The sequence below is a fragment of the Brassica rapa genome, chromosome A09 (assembly GCF_000309985.2).
Source record: "Brassica rapa cultivar Chiifu-401-42 chromosome A09, CAAS_Brap_v3.01, whole genome shotgun sequence".
In the NCBI taxonomy this organism is placed as follows: domain Eukaryota; kingdom Viridiplantae; phylum Streptophyta; class Magnoliopsida; order Brassicales; family Brassicaceae; genus Brassica; species Brassica rapa.
The window spans coordinates 35,607,153-35,624,772 of NC_024803.2; the positions used below are offsets into that span (position 1 = coordinate 35,607,153).

General features: G+C 34.6%; 4 protein-coding genes across 4 annotated transcripts; 3 read left to right on the top strand and 1 right to left on the bottom strand.

Annotated features, from left to right (window-relative positions):
- The first annotated feature begins 7,274 nt into the window (after positions 1-7,274).
- On the top strand, positions 7,275-9,423 carry LOC103841523 (staphylococcal-like nuclease CAN1). The gene is made up of 8 exons (XM_009118067.3): positions 7,275-7,519; positions 7,713-7,768; positions 7,856-7,970; positions 8,056-8,166; positions 8,253-8,440; positions 8,521-8,577; positions 8,770-8,998; positions 9,082-9,423. The coding sequence occupies exons 1-8, from the start codon at positions 7,412-7,414 to the stop codon at positions 9,178-9,180; spliced, it is 963 nt and encodes a 320-aa protein (XP_009116315.1). The 5' UTR covers positions 7,275-7,411; the 3' UTR covers positions 9,181-9,423.
- Positions 9,424-9,635: 212 nt separating this feature from the next.
- On the top strand, positions 9,636-10,917 carry LOC103841524 (protein LURP-one-related 14). The gene is made up of 3 exons (XM_009118068.3): positions 9,636-9,934; positions 10,009-10,239; positions 10,343-10,917. The coding sequence occupies exons 1-3, from the start codon at positions 9,680-9,682 to the stop codon at positions 10,475-10,477; spliced, it is 621 nt and encodes a 206-aa protein (XP_009116316.1). The 5' UTR covers positions 9,636-9,679; the 3' UTR covers positions 10,478-10,917.
- LOC103841525 (alpha-soluble NSF attachment protein 2) lies at positions 10,700-13,125 on the bottom strand. Its single transcript, XM_009118069.3, has 9 exons — positions 12,848-13,125; positions 12,550-12,599; positions 12,410-12,482; positions 12,197-12,276; positions 11,827-11,978; positions 11,435-11,594; positions 11,306-11,353; positions 11,134-11,214; positions 10,700-11,042 (listed from the first exon to the last, which is right to left on the bottom strand). Exons 1-9 carry the CDS (start codon positions 12,990-12,992, stop codon positions 10,962-10,964), a joined length of 870 nt encoding a protein of 289 aa, XP_009116317.1. The 5' UTR covers positions 12,993-13,125; the 3' UTR covers positions 10,700-10,961.
- Positions 13,126-14,261: 1,136 nt separating this feature from the next.
- LOC103841529 (amino acid transporter AVT6C) lies at positions 14,262-16,764 on the top strand. The gene is made up of 4 exons (XM_009118071.3): positions 14,262-14,839; positions 15,241-15,597; positions 15,851-16,319; positions 16,412-16,764. The coding sequence occupies exons 1-4, from the start codon at positions 14,482-14,484 to the stop codon at positions 16,530-16,532; spliced, it is 1,305 nt and encodes a 434-aa protein (XP_009116319.1). The 5' UTR covers positions 14,262-14,481; the 3' UTR covers positions 16,533-16,764.
- Positions 16,765-17,620: the final 856 nt, after the last annotated feature.

The window sequence follows — 17,620 nt, forward strand, 5'->3', positions numbered from 1 at the left end:
TGATTCTTGAATTATTTGCAGTACATCCAAACTGTAAAATAAAACACAACATAAGAATCCTGTTATGGCTAAACACGTTAGGTTTGTAAATAATTTCAAACAGTTATATAAATAATTTTATCAGAAGTCATAGATTTGTATACAAATATACTCTTTTTCTCGCCAAATGTATTTTCAAATCTTTTATTAATTGCAATTATATATATATATATAAAATCCGCAAATAAAACCACGTTGAAGAGCATCTATACATAACAATATGGAATATACTTGGATATTAAAGAAACTTATTTAAAAAATAAGTAATATCTTATGAAATAGATATTTACATAACAATATGGAATACAACCAATCATTTAAATTCATCGTATCTTCAACATATCAATAAGAAACCAATCAAAACAGGAAACCGCGAATTTTGTTAACTAAAAATAAAAACGGGCTTATAAATTTGATACGGATAAATATGACTATATTTAAATTATAAATATATACCTTTTAAAACAATTATACATTTTGTTTTAATAAAAAAATTATATATTTTAAAAGTAAGACATTAATATTTAAAAACAATTATATATTTTAAAAATAAGACAAGTAATATTAACTTCATTAATCCTTGCAAGAGAAACAAAACTTTAAAATTGGTATCTGAAACAATTTACTCTAGGACAAAGGCAAACCTTTGGAGATTTGCTCATTTCAATACCAAATCGATAGAGCTCACTAATGTCTGACTGTTAATTTTTCAGATCGGAATCTATTTCATCCTATTTCATTCCATTTAAGCCATCCTAGAGGACATGCAAAATAAATCAAAAAAAAAACTTGGGGCTTTGAGTTCAACTGAGTATCAACAATGAAGGAATTACAGGAACGGATTTACCTTGGAGATGCCTCTTGAGTTGAATCGTGGAAGAGCCGATTGGTTTCTTTAATCTCCATATGAAGGTTATTTTTTATTTTTTATTTTCTATTAACCGATGCATTTGTCTGAAAATGACAAAGGAAGAAAGCAATTAGTCTTCCGATCGATGAAGATCAAAACAGTGATATCGGTTTGGGCCAATTTCGTTTTTGGGCTGTTCTAAAGCGGTTGGATCCTTAATAACACCTCATCTTGGTTTATATTGATAAAAATATTGACAAATATTTTTCTGGCCTATTGTTTAGTCCATTCTTAATAAATTAATTCATATAGTATAATTTTTTTTAAAAAAAAGTCTAAACATTTTAAATTAATGCTATATACATATTATAAACAAAATATGAGCAATTTTAAGGTTAAGATAAAAATATGTTGTCCTGTAACGTTATAAAAAAAATCTATAATCTCACTTTTATTCCTAAGTTATACTTAAAAACATAAATATGATATATGTACTATATATTTTTTGCATATTTAAAATTTTGAAAGTGCATATAGATGATTATCTATCTTGGTGTTTTAGTTAAAAATAAAATAATTTATATTTATATATATATATATATACTATTAAACTAATGAGAATTGATGTCACTTACTCAAAACATAAAGTAAAATCTCAAATATGTAACTATGAAATAGTATTACGCATCATAATATGTTTTTACTATATACAACCGAAGTATACATTGTTTGATATACAAATTTAACATCAAACAAATCCCGCGCTTTTAAAGCGCGGGTCAATATCTAGTAACTCTTTTAAATTGGTACAAGTTTTCATGAATTTGTATTACCTATTTTATATCATTCTTTTTGTAAAGTAAATATATAATTTTATTTTTTCTAATCATATAGCATGATTATTTATTTGTTTCTTTCAAATTAAAAATAATAATAATAGTGATATATACAAAAATTAGGCAATTCTTTTAAATAGCTTCTTTTAAGATGTTTCGTTATTTTTTACGACCAAAAGATGTTTAATGAAAAAGGCAAAAGACTATTTTACTTCTTGATTTATAGATATAAATAATAAAAATAAACTAAAAATATATAATTTCGAATTATATTTTTAAAATTTGAACTTTTTATAAAAAATTTTAATAATTTTTCGATTTTTTTTTAAATTTTTGTCAAATTTTATTTTTAAAAAATGCTTTTTGAAACTATTTATAAATATAAGTATATACTCAAAAATGATAAAACAATAGAAAAATAACTATATATTTAAAAATGTAAAAGTATATAAAAGGTAATGAATTATATTTTGGACATATAATTTGAATTTAAAGTAAATAGATATTTGGTATACTCTCTTCTCAAGAGTCTTCAAAGGACGGTATTACAGGAATGCTTCACCCCTGGAACCGATTCGTTCTTCTTCTCCGTCATATGGCTGGAGGAGTATTATTTCTGCTAGATCTCTGGTTTGTAAAGGACTAATTGAACGGGTGGGAACAGGTTCGTCTATCTCTGTATGGAATGATCCTTGGATCCCAGCCACTCGCCCGAGACCAGCAACCAAAAATTTTCCCAACTTTTATCCGGATCTTACAGTGGATTCCCTCATAAATTCGGAATCTCGCTCATGGAATTTACAGGTAATTATGACTCTTGTGGATCCTACGGATGCGAAAATAATTGAAAGTATTCCTTTAAGTAGGAATCAGTTTGAGGATAGGAATGGATGGCATTTTACTAAAACTGGAAAATCTTCAGTCCAATCAGGCTATCAAGTGGAACGGGTCTATCCGGATAAGGAAAAACCGCCAGTTTTTTATGGCCCTACAGTGGATATACTTAAAGCTTTCTGTTGGAAATTTCGGTGTCCCCCAAAAATAAGGCATTTTTTATGGCAACTTCTCTCAGGATGTATATCGGTCATGAAAAATCTCAAGGCAAGAGGGATAAATGGAGATACATATTGTGCTCGATGCGGAGAACCTGAAGAATCAATTAACCATGTATTTTTTGAATGTCCACCGGCACGCCAAGTGTGGGCATTATCCAAGATTCCGTCAGCTCCGAATTTTTTTCCTATTTCTTCATTGTTTGCTAATATGGATCATCTATTTTGGAGAGTCCGGCCAAAGATGGATGATCATCAGTTTGCATGGATTTTATGGTATATTTGGAAAGCTCGAAATAACAAAGTTTTCAGTAATTTGGATATTGATCCGAGGGATACTCTTCAATTAGCTGAAATAGAATCATCACTTTGGGCAGAAGCACAGGTGGGAAATGACCCAATGAGAGGGCTCTCGGTACAGACCAATGTTCCCCTAGTGACACAAGGTCGATGATGTTTCCTAGATGGTTCATGGAAGGATGAGGATACATTCTCAGGACAAGGCTGGTATAGTACTTTACCAGGGTTTGATGGGCTGCTAGGGGCAAGGAATGTAAGGGCATGTCTTTCACCCCTTCATTCGGAGATAGAGGCGTTGATTTGGGCAATGGAATGTATGAAGAATTTAAGACAGTTTCAGGTAACGTTTGCAACGGATTGTTCTCAATTGGTGAAGATGGTTTCGGAACCAGAAGAATGGCCAGCATTCGAAAGCTATTTGGAAGACATACAGTTTCTCAAAGGAAGTTTCCTCAACTCAGATATCGTTCATGTACCTCGGACAGCGAATCTTCGGGCGGATAGTCTAGCACGCAGTGCTAGGAAACAATCGTCCTTTGTCGTTCACATGGATGCGGAGTTACCGATTTGGTTTACAGAGTCAACATGAGTCTGTAAATTCTTTGCTGTCAAAAAAAAAAAAAAAAAAAAGATATTTGGTAAGTATAGCTATTTTGTTTTCTAGTTTTTTTTATCACATGGATTTTGAAAATCACATGGATACATATGATATTTTGAAAGTTGAGTCTTATGAGTAAAAATGAATAGAATTCATCTACCAATAACATTAGATTTAGGTAGAATTAGAGAATAAATAATAACTAAACTTTTTGAATAACAAGGGATTTGAATAGATTTTGAAAATTCTTAAACCAATAAAAATTGATTCTATCAAGATTTTTGAAATTCGAAAACCAATAACAATGGAATCTCAAAATTTTCAAAGTTCATGAGAATTCACTTACCAATAAGTTTAAGTATTTTTTCGTGACCACAAGAGAAGAAATTGGATTCAAAACAAACATTGACCAAATTGGCACACCACATCTTTCAACAGAACAATATAGTGGTCTATATGAATTGGTCTCATTTATCATATCACCATATATATACACATATATATGGTCAAAAACAAAAAAAAAAATAGAAAAAGATAGCTATGGAGATGTTGAGCAAAATTTTTTTCTTTTTTGAGTGAATGTTGAGCAAATTGACCAAAGAAGTGAGACGAAACAACCTCAACATCTCTCGCTTCATCTTCAAATTCCTTTGCTTCTCATTCAAACTTATATGATTGCATATTCTAATACTTATTGGACTTCAATTTGGTCAGTACTCAAGTCGTTCACCAACAACTTCTGATTTTGATCTATCTGTTATAGTTTATTTGATCTTGAGACAATCCAAAATTAAAAGCAACAATATAGGCCAAATCAACATATGTTTAGACAACAACATATAAAAAGAAGCACAACCAAGTCACAAACTAAACACACGAACATCCTTTTGAGTTTTACATCAACAAAAGACATAGAGTTTCCACATCAGCAAAAGACAAACGGAAACAACATTTGCGTTTAACACCATCAAAAAACAAACATCAGAACATAGTTTTTGAGTTTAACATCAGCAAAAGACAAACATCAAAACATGGTTTTGAGTTTCCACATCAGCAAAAGACAAAGAAAACCATATATATAGTATTAGATCTTTAAGGTAAAAGCGACATAAGGGTCATCTAGCTATCACTCAAATATTTGGTTCCTCAAATTGGTGAAGCTTTCCTTGAAATTTCTTGAATTTTTCTTGATATATAGATCCAAGCGAGTCTAGCATTTCCATCACAATAAACCATAAATCTTTCAAGATGAGGCATGGTCACCAAGAAGTGTCTCACCATCGCAACAAAGCTGTCCATATCTAAAGCAGCTTGGCCAAAGTCGTAGATCTTCAGAATCTTCACCAGAGATGTTTCTAGGCAAGAATGATTTGTAACCTCAACACCCTCACACCTACACACATTTCCACATGTGTTCCTAGCTTGATGCGTGAGTCCTTGAAATCATAAACAAATTTATGTTAATTTGCTTTTGCTAAAATCCTAAAAGTATAAGCCATGTGCAAACTCGAGTTTGTTACTAAGAAAACCAGCGTGTGTAGCTGCTGGCAGTTGTTGAATAATACTGGCAATGAGTCCCAATCTGATAGTTGATCTTTATGGTGGCTCTCAATGACTAGCTCGGTTAGGTTGGAGAATGTCGGTGTTTTGTGGCAACCGAAGCGAGGACCTAAAATACAACCCAAATCATAAACTTAATTCATTGTTTCATTAGAGTTTGATAAAAGCTTCTTGGTTTGTTACAGAATGAAGCGAAATGTTACTTTGTCTTAAAGACCCCAGCTTCATCGTCTCTTAAAGCTTTCCGTTCAAAGGTTTTTCATTACACAAATCAATTTTTGGGCAATTTGCATTTCCTTTTTGATTAAGAGTTTAGCTTATAGGAGCACATTAAATTTGTATCTATGATCACTATCTGATAAGATAAGCTTATCAAAACTGAAATTTGTTTGAATGAAAGTGCTTATCTTGTACATATTAAACAAATGGATATAGTCTCATAAAGCATATTTATCATTCATATCACTTTATATTTTCATTTGATCAAATCATATGTCAACTTTAAGAACCTTAAGAAAAATCTAATACCATTAATTTGAATCTCAACATCATTAAGATGATCTTCAAATTTGGAAAATCAACGTTATAGTTATGAGTAATGATGCCTTTATATTCTTAATAATACCTATCATTAAAATTGTTTTCTTTTCCTCTTCTATCAATCTTTATTTGGACGAATAGTGACTTTCAACTCATTTTGACAAATTAATTGTGGTTTTGTATTAAATTGACTAATACTAATTGGTTATACTTTTCTTTACAACAATATATAAGTTTAAATGTTCTACAATAATTTTTATTTATTTTATTAGATTGTTCTAAATATGAAAATTAAGAGAAAGAGTTGCAAAAAAAAGGATAGAAAGTATCAATATTTTGTCAATGGAAAGGATTATGTAGAGTAGTAAAGGTTATGTGATTTTTTTCCACAGCCTTGATAATCATTCTTAGCATTTTTGTCTATCTCACTGTCTATCAAGTTAACTTCTCAATCTTACCATTGCAAAGGGTCCGTAACCGAACATTTTCAAAAGATGAAAAACATTTCGGCATTTTCATTTTTTTTTCGAATTGTGGGGTATGAAAACAGAACTGAATCCACTTAAATTGTCATGAAGAATTAACATTCGGTTTAGTTGGTTTAGCTTTTGACTTCGGTTTAGTTTTTATGTGGGCTCGGGTTAGTTCTTATTGGACTTATTTTGTTAACCAGCCTAGTGGAGCTATATTTCGATACCATTTCCATAAATTTTAGTATATATATATATACATATATATGTTTTCATTTAATTGATGGTAGTTTTTTTTTTTTTTTTGATGGTAGTTATTTAGTATTAGGATCACGAGCTCTTTGAGAATGTTTTTGCATTAAGCAACAAGTCACGTTTGATTCTCATTGTAGTTAGTGTTAGGAATTTTAATTATAATTTTAACTAATTGTTTAAGCAACAATTCACATTTTAATTGTATCACAAAAAACATACATGTTCCTTTTGTAGAAGACCCTTTCACATGATATCTAAATAGAGCAATCGTTCACCAACTTTCATAAATGTAGCCATGTCCAAGAGTTGACCTTACTCGCTATACTCTTCTTTAATCGTCTCAAGTTTAATTAAATCAAAATTATATTCATTCCACGATTTGTGGATCCAATTAAGTTGATTTCGAATCTTGTATAAAAGAAATAATGTGTAAATAATTAGTTGGTGTTGGCAATTTGCATAACCTAAATCTTGAAATGTATTTTCAAGAATAAAGAAAAAAAGGTTGTAAAAATTTTCAATATTGTAAACTAATTACAAAAGAGTCACTAGATTAATGCGTATTGTATGGGTTGTTACCTTGATGATGTCTCCAAGTCCATGATTTTTATGTTACAGTTAGCTTTGTAAATGGTAATTTTTTTTTGCAAAATATATAATGTTATTAGTCCGTCATTAAAGATTGCTTAAACCCCAAATTGTGAGTTTAACATAAAGTCAATAAAATATAATCGAATCTGAATACAACAAGGCACCACACATTCAGTTTCTTATCCAATAGTAAACTGCCACGTATGTTAGCTTCTTAACTAAACAATCTAACTGCAAGACTCTTTCGTACCAGAAAGGAAGGAAGAAAGATCAAAACTCTTTCTTTGTGGTTTTTCTTGTTTTCAGATCGAATCTAAGAAATGGGCAACGCTATTAGGTTACTCTACCGGAAATGTTGCAGCGACGATAAGCCTCACGGCGTTTCAGCTCTTTCACGTGATCTCCTTAGCTTCGAGGCCACTTCTCAGGTTTCTCTTCATTGCTTTCTCATAAACTTTCTTTTGGATCAGCTTACTAGTTTTAGGTTTGGTCCCTATTACCATCTAAGTGTAATCTTGTGTAATGATCTTTTGTCTCTTAAGCAGAATCAAATACCAATTCACAATATTTTTTTCTTGATTCTTAAGATATTGATCATGATTGAAAGTAAATTGATCTTAGGTTCCTGAAGAGCTTGGAAGTTATGTTGTGTCTTCTATAAAGGCTCAAGCAAACTGGTGAGAGGAACAATACACATGATCATCTTGAATCTTTCTTTCTTATTTGCCTTGAAATCTTTTAATATTCCAAAATCTGTTTTTAAGGTATGGAAAGATACTTGAGGCCTGGAAGCAAGCCAAGCCTCGGCCTCAGACCGATGAGGAAGCTGCAAGGCTTGTTATCACGACTCTAAAGGGGCATAAGAAAGCTGATGTTGAGGTACTAGTCATGTTCCAAAGTTGCAAAAAATAATACACATTTTAGAAAGATTATTGAAATTTTGTTTGTTAATGACATAACTCAGGGACTTTTGTCTTTCTATAGACTCCCTTCGCCTGGTAAGCTCGATGAGATCCCTAATGAATCACCTGTGTCTGTATCTGAAGGACTTAAATTTGAGCTTCTAACGCTTCCGGTTAGAAAACTTTATTAATTCTTTATAAAACGTTATTCTTTATGATGACAATGTTTCTAATCAAGAAATGTTCTAATTGAAATAAGGTGGATCAAAAATCTGTGGCAGATGGAGATACTGTTACTGTGTATGTTACTAGCACAGATCCAATTGTGTCATCTACACTTCCTAAGGAAGTGAGTCTTGCAGCGGCTAAAAGAGCTAAAGCCCGTGAGAACAAGAATTACACAGAAGCAGATGCACTTCACAAGAAGATCATAGCTTCGGGTTACAGGTTTGCGTGCTTTCATCATAGGAATCATACTGAGCTATGAAATTCATAGTTCTTCTGACCCTTTTTTTTCTTGGGCTTAGGATGATAAATGTTCAGAATAAGGAAGTGCTTGCTAAAAAGTTCAGAATAAGACTAAGGTAAAGCACTCTCATCTTAAATCTCTTGAATCAATGCTTTCTTGAGTATTACGTTAGATGAAATGTCTAAAACTAATTGGTGATAAGTGGATCAGTCGATCTCTATTATATATTACTTAAAATATTCTTTTTTAACTTCCGAACGTTGTCTCTAATATTGAGTGTCTAAAAACAACTTGGGAATGAAAACAGGGGAATTGATGCACCTGAGAGTAAAATGCCTTTTGGAAAAGAGTCACATGATGAGCTACTTAAGATGGTTGAAGGTAAAAGCTTGAAGGTGTTAGTCTATGCAGAGGATCGATATGGAAGATGTGTAGGAGATATATACTGCAATGGAAAGTTTGTACAAGAAGTTATGTTAAAGAAAGGTCTTGCTTGGCACTATCTAGCCTATGACAAGCGTCCAGAGCTTGCAAAGGCAAGATTCTGTAAACCTTAAGTCTCTTTGTATTATTCTTTATAATGTTTTAACAGTTTCCTTTTTTTGGTATCTGAGATCAGTGGGAAAATGAGGCTAAGCAGAAGCGTATTGGCTTGTGGGCGGCTAAAAATCCAGAGAAGCCATGGGAGTGGAGAAAGAACAAACGTGGAGGAAACTAACACTCTGAACCCTAAGCGGCTACGTTGCTTCCTTCTCAAGTTAGGGTTTGTTCCAATTCTTGGGGTTCTGGATGCAACAGATACCTTCTATTTTCTATGTCCAGTTCGGTAACAAAAGTAACTATATATTATTCTGTAATGATTAAAGATGTGATATGTTGTTGTAACTGTAAGAGCACTCTGTACATGTTTCATGTGTTGATAAGTTGTTGGCAATGGAGAATCTCTCTTTGAACCTAAAAATAGCAGCTTGCTTAGTTGTTCTGTTTCTAAATTTAAAGAACTAATTAGTTTTATTTTTAGGTTTAACAATCTAGGGTTAAGAATTAAAAATCTTACAAAGTTGTAACTTGTTTTCTAGTTGTTATATTTGCTAAAAAGTAATGTGAAAATAGTTTTTGATAAATCTTTATCATAAGGAGTGGATTATCAAGGGCTCTAGAGCCAGAGCCTTTCATAATCTTTTGCAATCTTTTTCTTCTTCTTTGAGTTTACATCGATGCCAAAGAATAAGAAAACAGAATGGCAAGTGGGAGATCCTGCAATAAGCGTAGTGAGTGGTCAGTTCTGTAATCCATACCCTATGGATCTAATGGTGAAGAGGAAAGTTCAGAATTTCTCAAAAGATCATTACCAAGTGTTTGATCCAAGTGGGAATCTACTCCTGCAAATTGATGGACAGGCTTTTGGGTTTAACCGTAAAAGGGTTATGCGTGATCCTGCTGGTTTCACAATCCTCACAATGCGCCAAAAGGTTACAAATAGATTCAATCTTTAAAATCACAAAAGGACTCTTGCTTGAGATTGTATGTGTGTGTGTGTGTATAGGGGATTACGTTGAAGAATAAATGGGAGGTGCATGGAGGAGAGAGCAAAGAGAAAGAAGACTTGTTGTTCACGGCACAGCAATCTTTAGCTGTGTCGTTGAAAACATCTTTGGATGTTTTCTTGGCTGAGAATAATAATGTCAAGAAGGGCAGTACTTGTGATTTTCATGCTTCTGGTGGATACTCGAATATTTCATTCAAAGTTTTCAAATCGGATGCTCTCATTGCAGGGGTAGGGGTCAGTTATAAAACATTTCTTTATTTATGTACTTTTGGTGTTTTTCACACATTGGTCAAGAACTGAGATTTTACAATGGATGTGGGGATGTTTGCAGGTGACACATAAGTTTACATGGGGAAGTTTCTGCAAAGGGAAATATAATTTCAGGGTGAGAGTGAATCCAGAGGTGGATTATGCTTTTATCATTGCTTTGCTTGTTATGGTTGATGACAATGAGAATTGGTGTTAGACTTTCTTAATCAATATCTTATGTTTGGTTTCATTCACATGTTGTCTGTGTGTATGTATTGCTTTGTTTCAAGTTGTATGTAAGAACTTTTTCAATGTAACATCTATGTGCTAATGCTCGTCAGAACTGAAGTGGCACTTCCATTGTTTGGTCGAACAAAGACCTTTCCACACACAAAACTATTGTGAAAGTGTGATCGCAGAAAGATGAAATTTATTTGAATTTTCATGAAAACAATCTTACTAGATGTACACAAATCAAATCTCCAAGTAGTTGACAAGTTCACAAAGATGAAGTAATGAGAGACGGAACAAATGTAGTCGTGATATCAAACAAACCCGTTTTGACCAAACCTCTTAAGAAACCTTAAAACTCATAAACCAGACACAATAAAGAGTCGAACATGAAGTAGTACGAACACAAATGATGAAACCACACCAGTAATAATGAATAAGACCAAAGCTTCGGATGGATAGAGATATGTTTAGGTAAGATCATCCTCTTCAAGCTCCTTTGCCTTCAGCTTCTCCTTCACCCTCAACAACATAGTTGTCTTCCATGAGTCCTGCAAGAATACCAATTCCATGATAAAGATCAGACCAAGGTAACAAGACAACATTTTTCATGGTATGAGATTTATGGTGTCCCGTACGTACCAGCGGAGTCATGCTATCAAATTCCTTCACAACGTCTGTGAACTTTGCGATGTCTTCTTCATCGATAGCAGAAGCAAGGTCCTATCCATGGGAATTAATGCACTTACTTTAGCATACTTTATGTAAAGCTACACTCTCATAATCAAATACAAAACTCATTTTGAAGCCTTACAGATAAGAATTTGCATTCTCGTGTTCCAGTAAAAGTTGGATCCAGATCCTGCAGAAAAGTAGAAGTTAGAAACCATGCCAAGTTCTTCCAAAGAAACACCAGAATGCTTATGTGTGGAAGAAGAAGAACCTGATATTTCTCCAGAGCGTTGGTGATGGAAACAACATCAGCTTTGCAAAGGTGGCACATGCCAGCATTGAGAAGATGGCCCTTAACTCCATACTTAAGCAAGTTATTGCCGAGTGAATGGCGTGCTATTTCTTCATAAATCTTGATTGCCTTCTCATATCTGTCAAAAGATACACCAAAACTTTATCAATCAATCCATCCCAACCAAGGTAAATAAAAAGCTATCACTGCTGCCCGTGCAAAGTGAACATCATGAGTATAAACAATGTTGAGTTTATGGATTGGTCAAAAAATTTAGAAGTCAGGGGGTTCCAACTGAGTACTTTGACTATGTCAGTAGTACTAAAGAACGAGAAAGCCAAAAAAAAAGAGAGGAAGTTTCAATTTCTTACTGCTCCAACTGAGAAGCATATTGTGCGACCTTTAGATTGCACTGGTTTGCAGAAGTGGTCACTTCTTCATTTTGAAAAAACTCAGCTGCCTTTTCAAAGTAATCAATAGCCTGCTCTATCTTCTGGTCTGCTTCATAATACTCTGCAATTTCCTGTCAAAAGAGCAAATCCATTAAATATATCTATTAGTACAAACAATTTACACAGAGAGAAAATCCGCACCAATATTACTATATAGTGTAAAAACACATATCCACTGGATCCAACATACACAAAGGGAACATAAACAAGGAAGGTAATATGTATGCTCAATGAATATACTGATAAGAGTGTGATATCCAATTCAAGCTCAAAAAGACACACATGGTACCTTGTAGTATCTGGCAGCCATGTTGAGCCTCCCTATCTCGCAGAAAATATTCACTGCTCGCTCTAGACAAGATGCAGCCTCTGCATACAAGAACATGGCTATATTAGGACACATGCATAGCGAAAAGCAAACTCACAAAGAAAGTTGATAACCAATCTTATATTAGCGGAACTGTCAATTCAAAAGGAGAATAGCTTTTGCCTATCTACATACCATTAGTGTCAACTTTCTTGTAGCATTTAGCAGCTTCTGCATAGGCGTTGGCAGCATCATGTTTGCTATCCGACTGCACATAGACAGCAATGTTATCATAAACACAATAGCTCTCAATATTTGTAGGCAAAAGAAGTTACCTTTAAGTGACAGTCGGCAACTTTAAGATAAGCCTTTCCAGCTAGATCCCCTGAGAAAATCATACATCAAACACATTAGCAAGACACACTTGTGGAATTGAACATTAATCTATTAAAAATCAATCAAAATTATACACTGAAATGTTGAACCTTTCTACACGTTACAATCAATCAATCAGCCACAAGTTTCTTACAGATCAAATAAGCCTAAACCCTACATGTGACATGATCACCGTAACCTAAGATCAGACCATATCAATTTCTCGGAAACCCCATAAAAGAAAAACGAAAACTTTACATGATTTGGCGAGTTTGTAGGAATTAGCAGCTTTCTCGAGGAGATCGGCAGCATCCTCGTGCTTAGATCCGAAGATTCCCCATCCGTTGAGCTTCTTCTCTGCTTTCTTCTCAAATTCCTCCGCTCTCACCAGATGATCCCCCATAACTTCCCAAATCGACTCCGATCGTATGCTTTCGATTGTTCTCGTTTCCTTTTCTTCCTCGAGAGGGTTTGCTTCGTTGCAAATGAGGGAGGAGAAATCGATCGGGAGCGAAAATTCAGACTTTACTTCGGTGGAGGAAAGAAGAGATTTTTCAACCGGTTTTATTGGGCCGTATATGGGCTTTTAGGCCTTCGTCTTTGTTTATGACTTGAGCCCATCTACGAAATGCCTTTTGTTTTTGTTAACTAGTCTATCTATCTCGTCTAATTTCTCCTTATCTTCTTTGCAAAATTTGTAAGGCATCGAGTTTATTTTGTTGATTATTATGTCGTTTGTTTCTGATTATGGTTAATAACGTTGACATATCACACTTTGGATTAATTAAGTAACTGTGTATTTATGGATCTTGTAGTTTATTTGGGTCATGAAACTGGACATATACAGAAATGTTACATGCACAAGTATAATCAGAACGTTTTGTGTAAAGTCCCAAGAAGTTCCTAAACCAAATGCATTTATGTTTTCTTGTTCTGGTTACATGCAAAGTCCCAAGAAGTTCCTAAATTAATCTTGAGATAACCAATGACCACCTAACTAGATAGTTGATATTATTCGCGAGAGATTGATTCATATATTATACGATATAAAACAAAACAAAATAGATTATTCTTAGTTCGTTTGACTGATCACGTCTTCTATTGTTTAATCGATATGCCATTTCGTTTTCGTGATCAAAAGTCTCAAAACGTCTACTCTTAAGTTAATTTCTACACGTGAGCATATGGTTCCTGCCGCCTATAACTAATTCAAAACGAGTTTTGGGAGCTTACTCGATTCTAAGTCCAATTAGACGAGAAGTGGTAATACACTTCTTAGCCATTTTCCCGTCTAGATACATTCTCTTCTGTAATGAAAATGAACGATTCATTGTTTCGGACAAGATCCAAGTGGGACATTGTCTGGGGGACCCATATAATACTCGTATTTTTTTATAAATGAACAATAAAAGAAAAAAAAGTGTTTATAATACTTATGTTTTGTAATAGTGCACAAAATTAAAAAAAAAAATACATTTTAAAAAAAAAGTATTTTAAAAATATAATTTTAAACTCAGTTCAACCAATTAGACTCCTTTCAACTCGTGAATCCTGCGTCGGAACAAAAACATTATTTTCCTGATTATTTTTTTGTATTGTTTATACGTTTTTAAGTACGTGACGAACGATCATTTGGTGATCTCAGTGATGTGATTAGCCCAGCCTGTCTGTACCGCCAATGATCAAATATCATTCTTCCGATCTTACCCCCAACAGTGAAGCCACTATGTTCAACGTCAACGGGTGTTTATGTACTTTCATTATTTCTCCCTGTGGCTATAAGAAGCCGCCTCTTCGTGTCACACATTACAAACAAAAAGAAAAAAGAAAAAAGAAAATAAAAATTTCCTTCCCGCCGGCGTGTTTTTCAAGTTTCTCCGGCGGTGGAAAAAATGTCTCCTCCGATCAAAACTCCTCTCTTGCCAAAGCAAGAACCGTCTTCCGAGAAACATGGCTCTACCTCCGGCGTCGTTTTCAACGTGTCGACGAGTATAATCGGAGCCGGTATAATGTCGATGCCGGCGGCGTTTAAGGTTCTCGGAGTAATCCCAGCTCTTTTGATCATCACGATCATCGGTTGGCTCTCCACAATCTCTGTTGGGTTTCTTATGAAATCAACTCTCGCCGGAGAAGCGACCACGTACGCCGGAGTTATGAAAGAGTCTTTCGGAAAGACAGGTTCTGTCGCTGTGCAGGTTGCTACAATGGTTGCTACTTTTGGATGCATGGTTATCTTCTCGATCATTATAGGTAAGCTTGCGGTTTGGGTTTATTCGGTTCAGATATTTTTGGTTTTGATTTATTCGGTTCGGATCACAATCCCACCAAAGTGAATCGAGAAAAATCGGTTGATTTCGGTTCAATCTTTGGTTAAGTTCGGTTTTTAATTGTATTTTCGAAAAATAGTTTTTTTGGTTGGCTTTCGGTTAGAATTCGGTATAATTTTCTTTAAAATCAGATATTTTGGGTTAAATTAGATTATTTTTGGTTTGGTCTGGTTGGTTCATTCGGTTCTGTTAGTTCGGTTGATTGGTTAAAGTTCAATCTTTTTTTTTTTTTGAATGATTCAATCTTTTGTTACTATTATATGATTTATATCAAGTAGTAAGAACATGTTGCTGAGTTTGGGTTTGTGTGTTTTGTCTTCTTAGGAGATGTGCTCTCCGGTAATGACAATGGAGGATCTGTTCATATTGGAGTTTTGCAAGAATGGTTTGGTTCTCACTGGTGGAACACGAGGATCTTCGCTCTGTTATTTACCAACATCTTCATCTTGCTTCCATTGGTCTTGTGCAGACGTGTAGAAAGACTTGCGTTTAGTTCTGCCATATCGTTTCTTCTTGCTGTGCTATTTGTCATCATAAGCTCGGTGCTAGCGATCTCCGCCTTGATGAAAGGCCAAACAAAGAACCCGAGACTTTTTCCGGATTTAACCAGTGGAGGATCATTCTGGAATCTCTTCACAGCTTCTCCTGTTATAGTAACCGCCTTCACATTTCATTTCAACGGTAAGAATCCACCTTTGTTCATAACATCGCTAGACCGTAGTTAATAGTTTTATAGAAAATTATTAACTAGGTTGGCTTCTAGACCTATTTTTTCTAATGCCTAAACAGATTTTTTGTAAAGGTCATTCAAAAATTGTTTCATTTAACCCGATTTACCCCTAGACCGATTTTTAAAATACTGCTTACACCAAACGAGTCTTGTCTCTCTGTTTATGTCATGTTTCTGAGTTTGTGTTTTTTTTTGTTTGTGCAGTTCATCCAATTGGATTCGAGCTGAAGGATCCTTTACATGTGATCCCAGCAACTAAGATCTCTGTGATCTTGTGCGCTGCAATCTACTTCGCCACTGGACTCTTTGGATATCTCCTGTTTGGAGATGCAACGATGTCTGATATTCTAGTGAACTTCGACGAGAGTTCTGGCTCTTCCATTGGTTCTCTTCTCAATGACATCGTTAGACTCAGCTACGCTCTTCACCTCATGCTCGTCTTTCCTCTCATGAACTTCTCATTGAGAGCAAACCTCGACGAGCTCATGTTCCCAACGATGAAGCCGTCATTGGCAAAAGACACAAAAAGATTTGTTGGACTTACTCTAGCGTTACTGATCTGCTGTTTCTTGTCTGCGATCGCTGTGCCGGACATTTGGTACTTCTTTCAGTTCTTGGGATCAACCACCACAGTTTCCATTGCGTTCATATTCCCAGCCGCCATTGTTTTAAGGTACATAAGCTTTCATTGTTTCCTTTATCAGTTGCTACAACTTTTCTTGTAGAACCTTAAACTCAAGTTGTTTTATGATATTGAAATGGTAGGAATGTCCATGGTGTATCGACCTCAAGGGAGAAGATTGTAGCTGCGATTATGCTGGTACTTGCTGTTGCCACTAGCATCGTCGCCATCTCGACGAATTTATACAGTCTCACATCAAACTGATTGTTTGAAAAAAAAAAGAGTTTTGGAAACAGTCCCCTCTATGATCACTTCAAAAGAAATCTGTAAAATTATTAGCTTCCCCTAGCATTTATATTTTGTTGTATCTTTGTGAAATAGAGATTTGTCAGAAAATGCAATGTAATAGCTTTAGGAAGTGCAATATTTTGTTACTACATGAATCAGAGAAACCGAAACTATTGTAAATTTTTTGAAACTTATTCCTTATCTTGTTTTCGTAGACCAAAATTCAATTGAACAAATAACATTAGAATCAGACAGCGAGGTCTCTTTATCATGAGTATGTTTGACATGTAAGTTGAAATATCTGAATCGTCCGCTGAATCAGGAGTTGATTTGATGATAGAGAGTGCTTTAGATACCAGGAAGTTGGCAGCTTCATCTACAGCAAAAGAAGAGGTTAAATCCAGTTGTATTCGGCTTTAAGCATACTCAAGAAGATGAACATCCTGAAATCCTTATATTAAATGAAATCCATAAGCAGATGTGATAAAATTAATGCTATAGATGACAAGATAAGGAAAGAAGCTCTAAAGGCTCTTGCGGATTGCTGAATCAAAGTATCACCTAAAACCAGCACGCACTACAAGAAAACAGCGGTATTCTGACGGACGTTCCGACGGAAAATGAATTCCTCGGAATATACCGAGGAATTTCCGAGGCAATTCCGAGGAAACACAAAATTTGGCTTCCTCGGAATTTCCTCGGAATATTCCGACGGAATTCCGAGGAAAATTCATCTCGTCGGAATATTCCGACGGAATACCGAGGAAACTAGTATTCCTCGGAAAAAACCGATGAATTCCGAGGAAATATTATAGACGTTAGAGAGCCGTTGGAGAGCCGTTGGGGGATTTTAAAAATTCCGAGGAAATTCCGACGAACTAGCCGTTTGCATCGGAATTCCGTCGGAATTTCCTCGGACTGTCGGCAGGATTTCAACTATAAATACAAGCACCCCTCTTCCTCTTCATTCACTCCATATCTTCATCCTCCCTCTCACTTTCTTTACACACATTTGATTCATAAAAAACATGTCTTCTTCAAATTATTTTCGTTCTTGGATCGAT

Excerpts from the sequence above, each read along its gene's own strand:
- LOC103841525 (XM_009118069.3), bottom strand. The coding sequence starts at position 12,992 with ATGGGGGATCATCTGGTGAGAGCGGAGGAATTTGAGAAGAAAGCAGAG. Across the intron at positions 11,979-12,196 it reads TGGCTGCCAGATACTACAAG|GAAATTGCAGAGTATTATGA; the intron begins GTACCATGTGTG and ends CTCTTTTGACAG. Across the intron at positions 11,595-11,826 it reads TATGCTTCTCAGTTGGAGCA|ATATGAGAAGGCAATCAAGA; the intron begins GTAAGAAATTGA and ends ATCTTTTGACAG.
- LOC103841523 (XM_009118067.3), top strand. The coding sequence starts at position 7,412 with ATGGGCAACGCTATTAGGTTACTCTACCGGAAATGTTGCAGCGACGAT. Across the intron at positions 7,769-7,855 it reads ATAAAGGCTCAAGCAAACTG|GTATGGAAAGATACTTGAGG; the intron begins GTGAGAGGAACA and ends TCTGTTTTTAAG. Across the intron at positions 8,441-8,520 it reads ATCATAGCTTCGGGTTACAG|GATGATAAATGTTCAGAATA; the intron begins GTTTGCGTGCTT and ends TCTTGGGCTTAG.
- LOC103841529 (XM_009118071.3), top strand. The coding sequence starts at position 14,482 with ATGTCTCCTCCGATCAAAACTCCTCTCTTGCCAAAGCAAGAACCGTCT. Across the intron at positions 15,598-15,850 it reads CTTCACATTTCATTTCAACG|TTCATCCAATTGGATTCGAG; the intron begins GTAAGAATCCAC and ends TTGTTTGTGCAG. Across the intron at positions 16,320-16,411 it reads CCAGCCGCCATTGTTTTAAG|GAATGTCCATGGTGTATCGA; the intron begins GTACATAAGCTT and ends TTGAAATGGTAG.
- LOC103841524 (XM_009118068.3), top strand. The coding sequence starts at position 9,680 with ATGCCAAAGAATAAGAAAACAGAATGGCAAGTGGGAGATCCTGCAATA. Across the intron at positions 9,935-10,008 it reads TCCTCACAATGCGCCAAAAG|GGGATTACGTTGAAGAATAA; the intron begins GTTACAAATAGA and ends GTGTGTGTATAG. Across the intron at positions 10,240-10,342 it reads CGGATGCTCTCATTGCAGGG|GTGACACATAAGTTTACATG; the intron begins GTAGGGGTCAGT and ends GGATGTTTGCAG.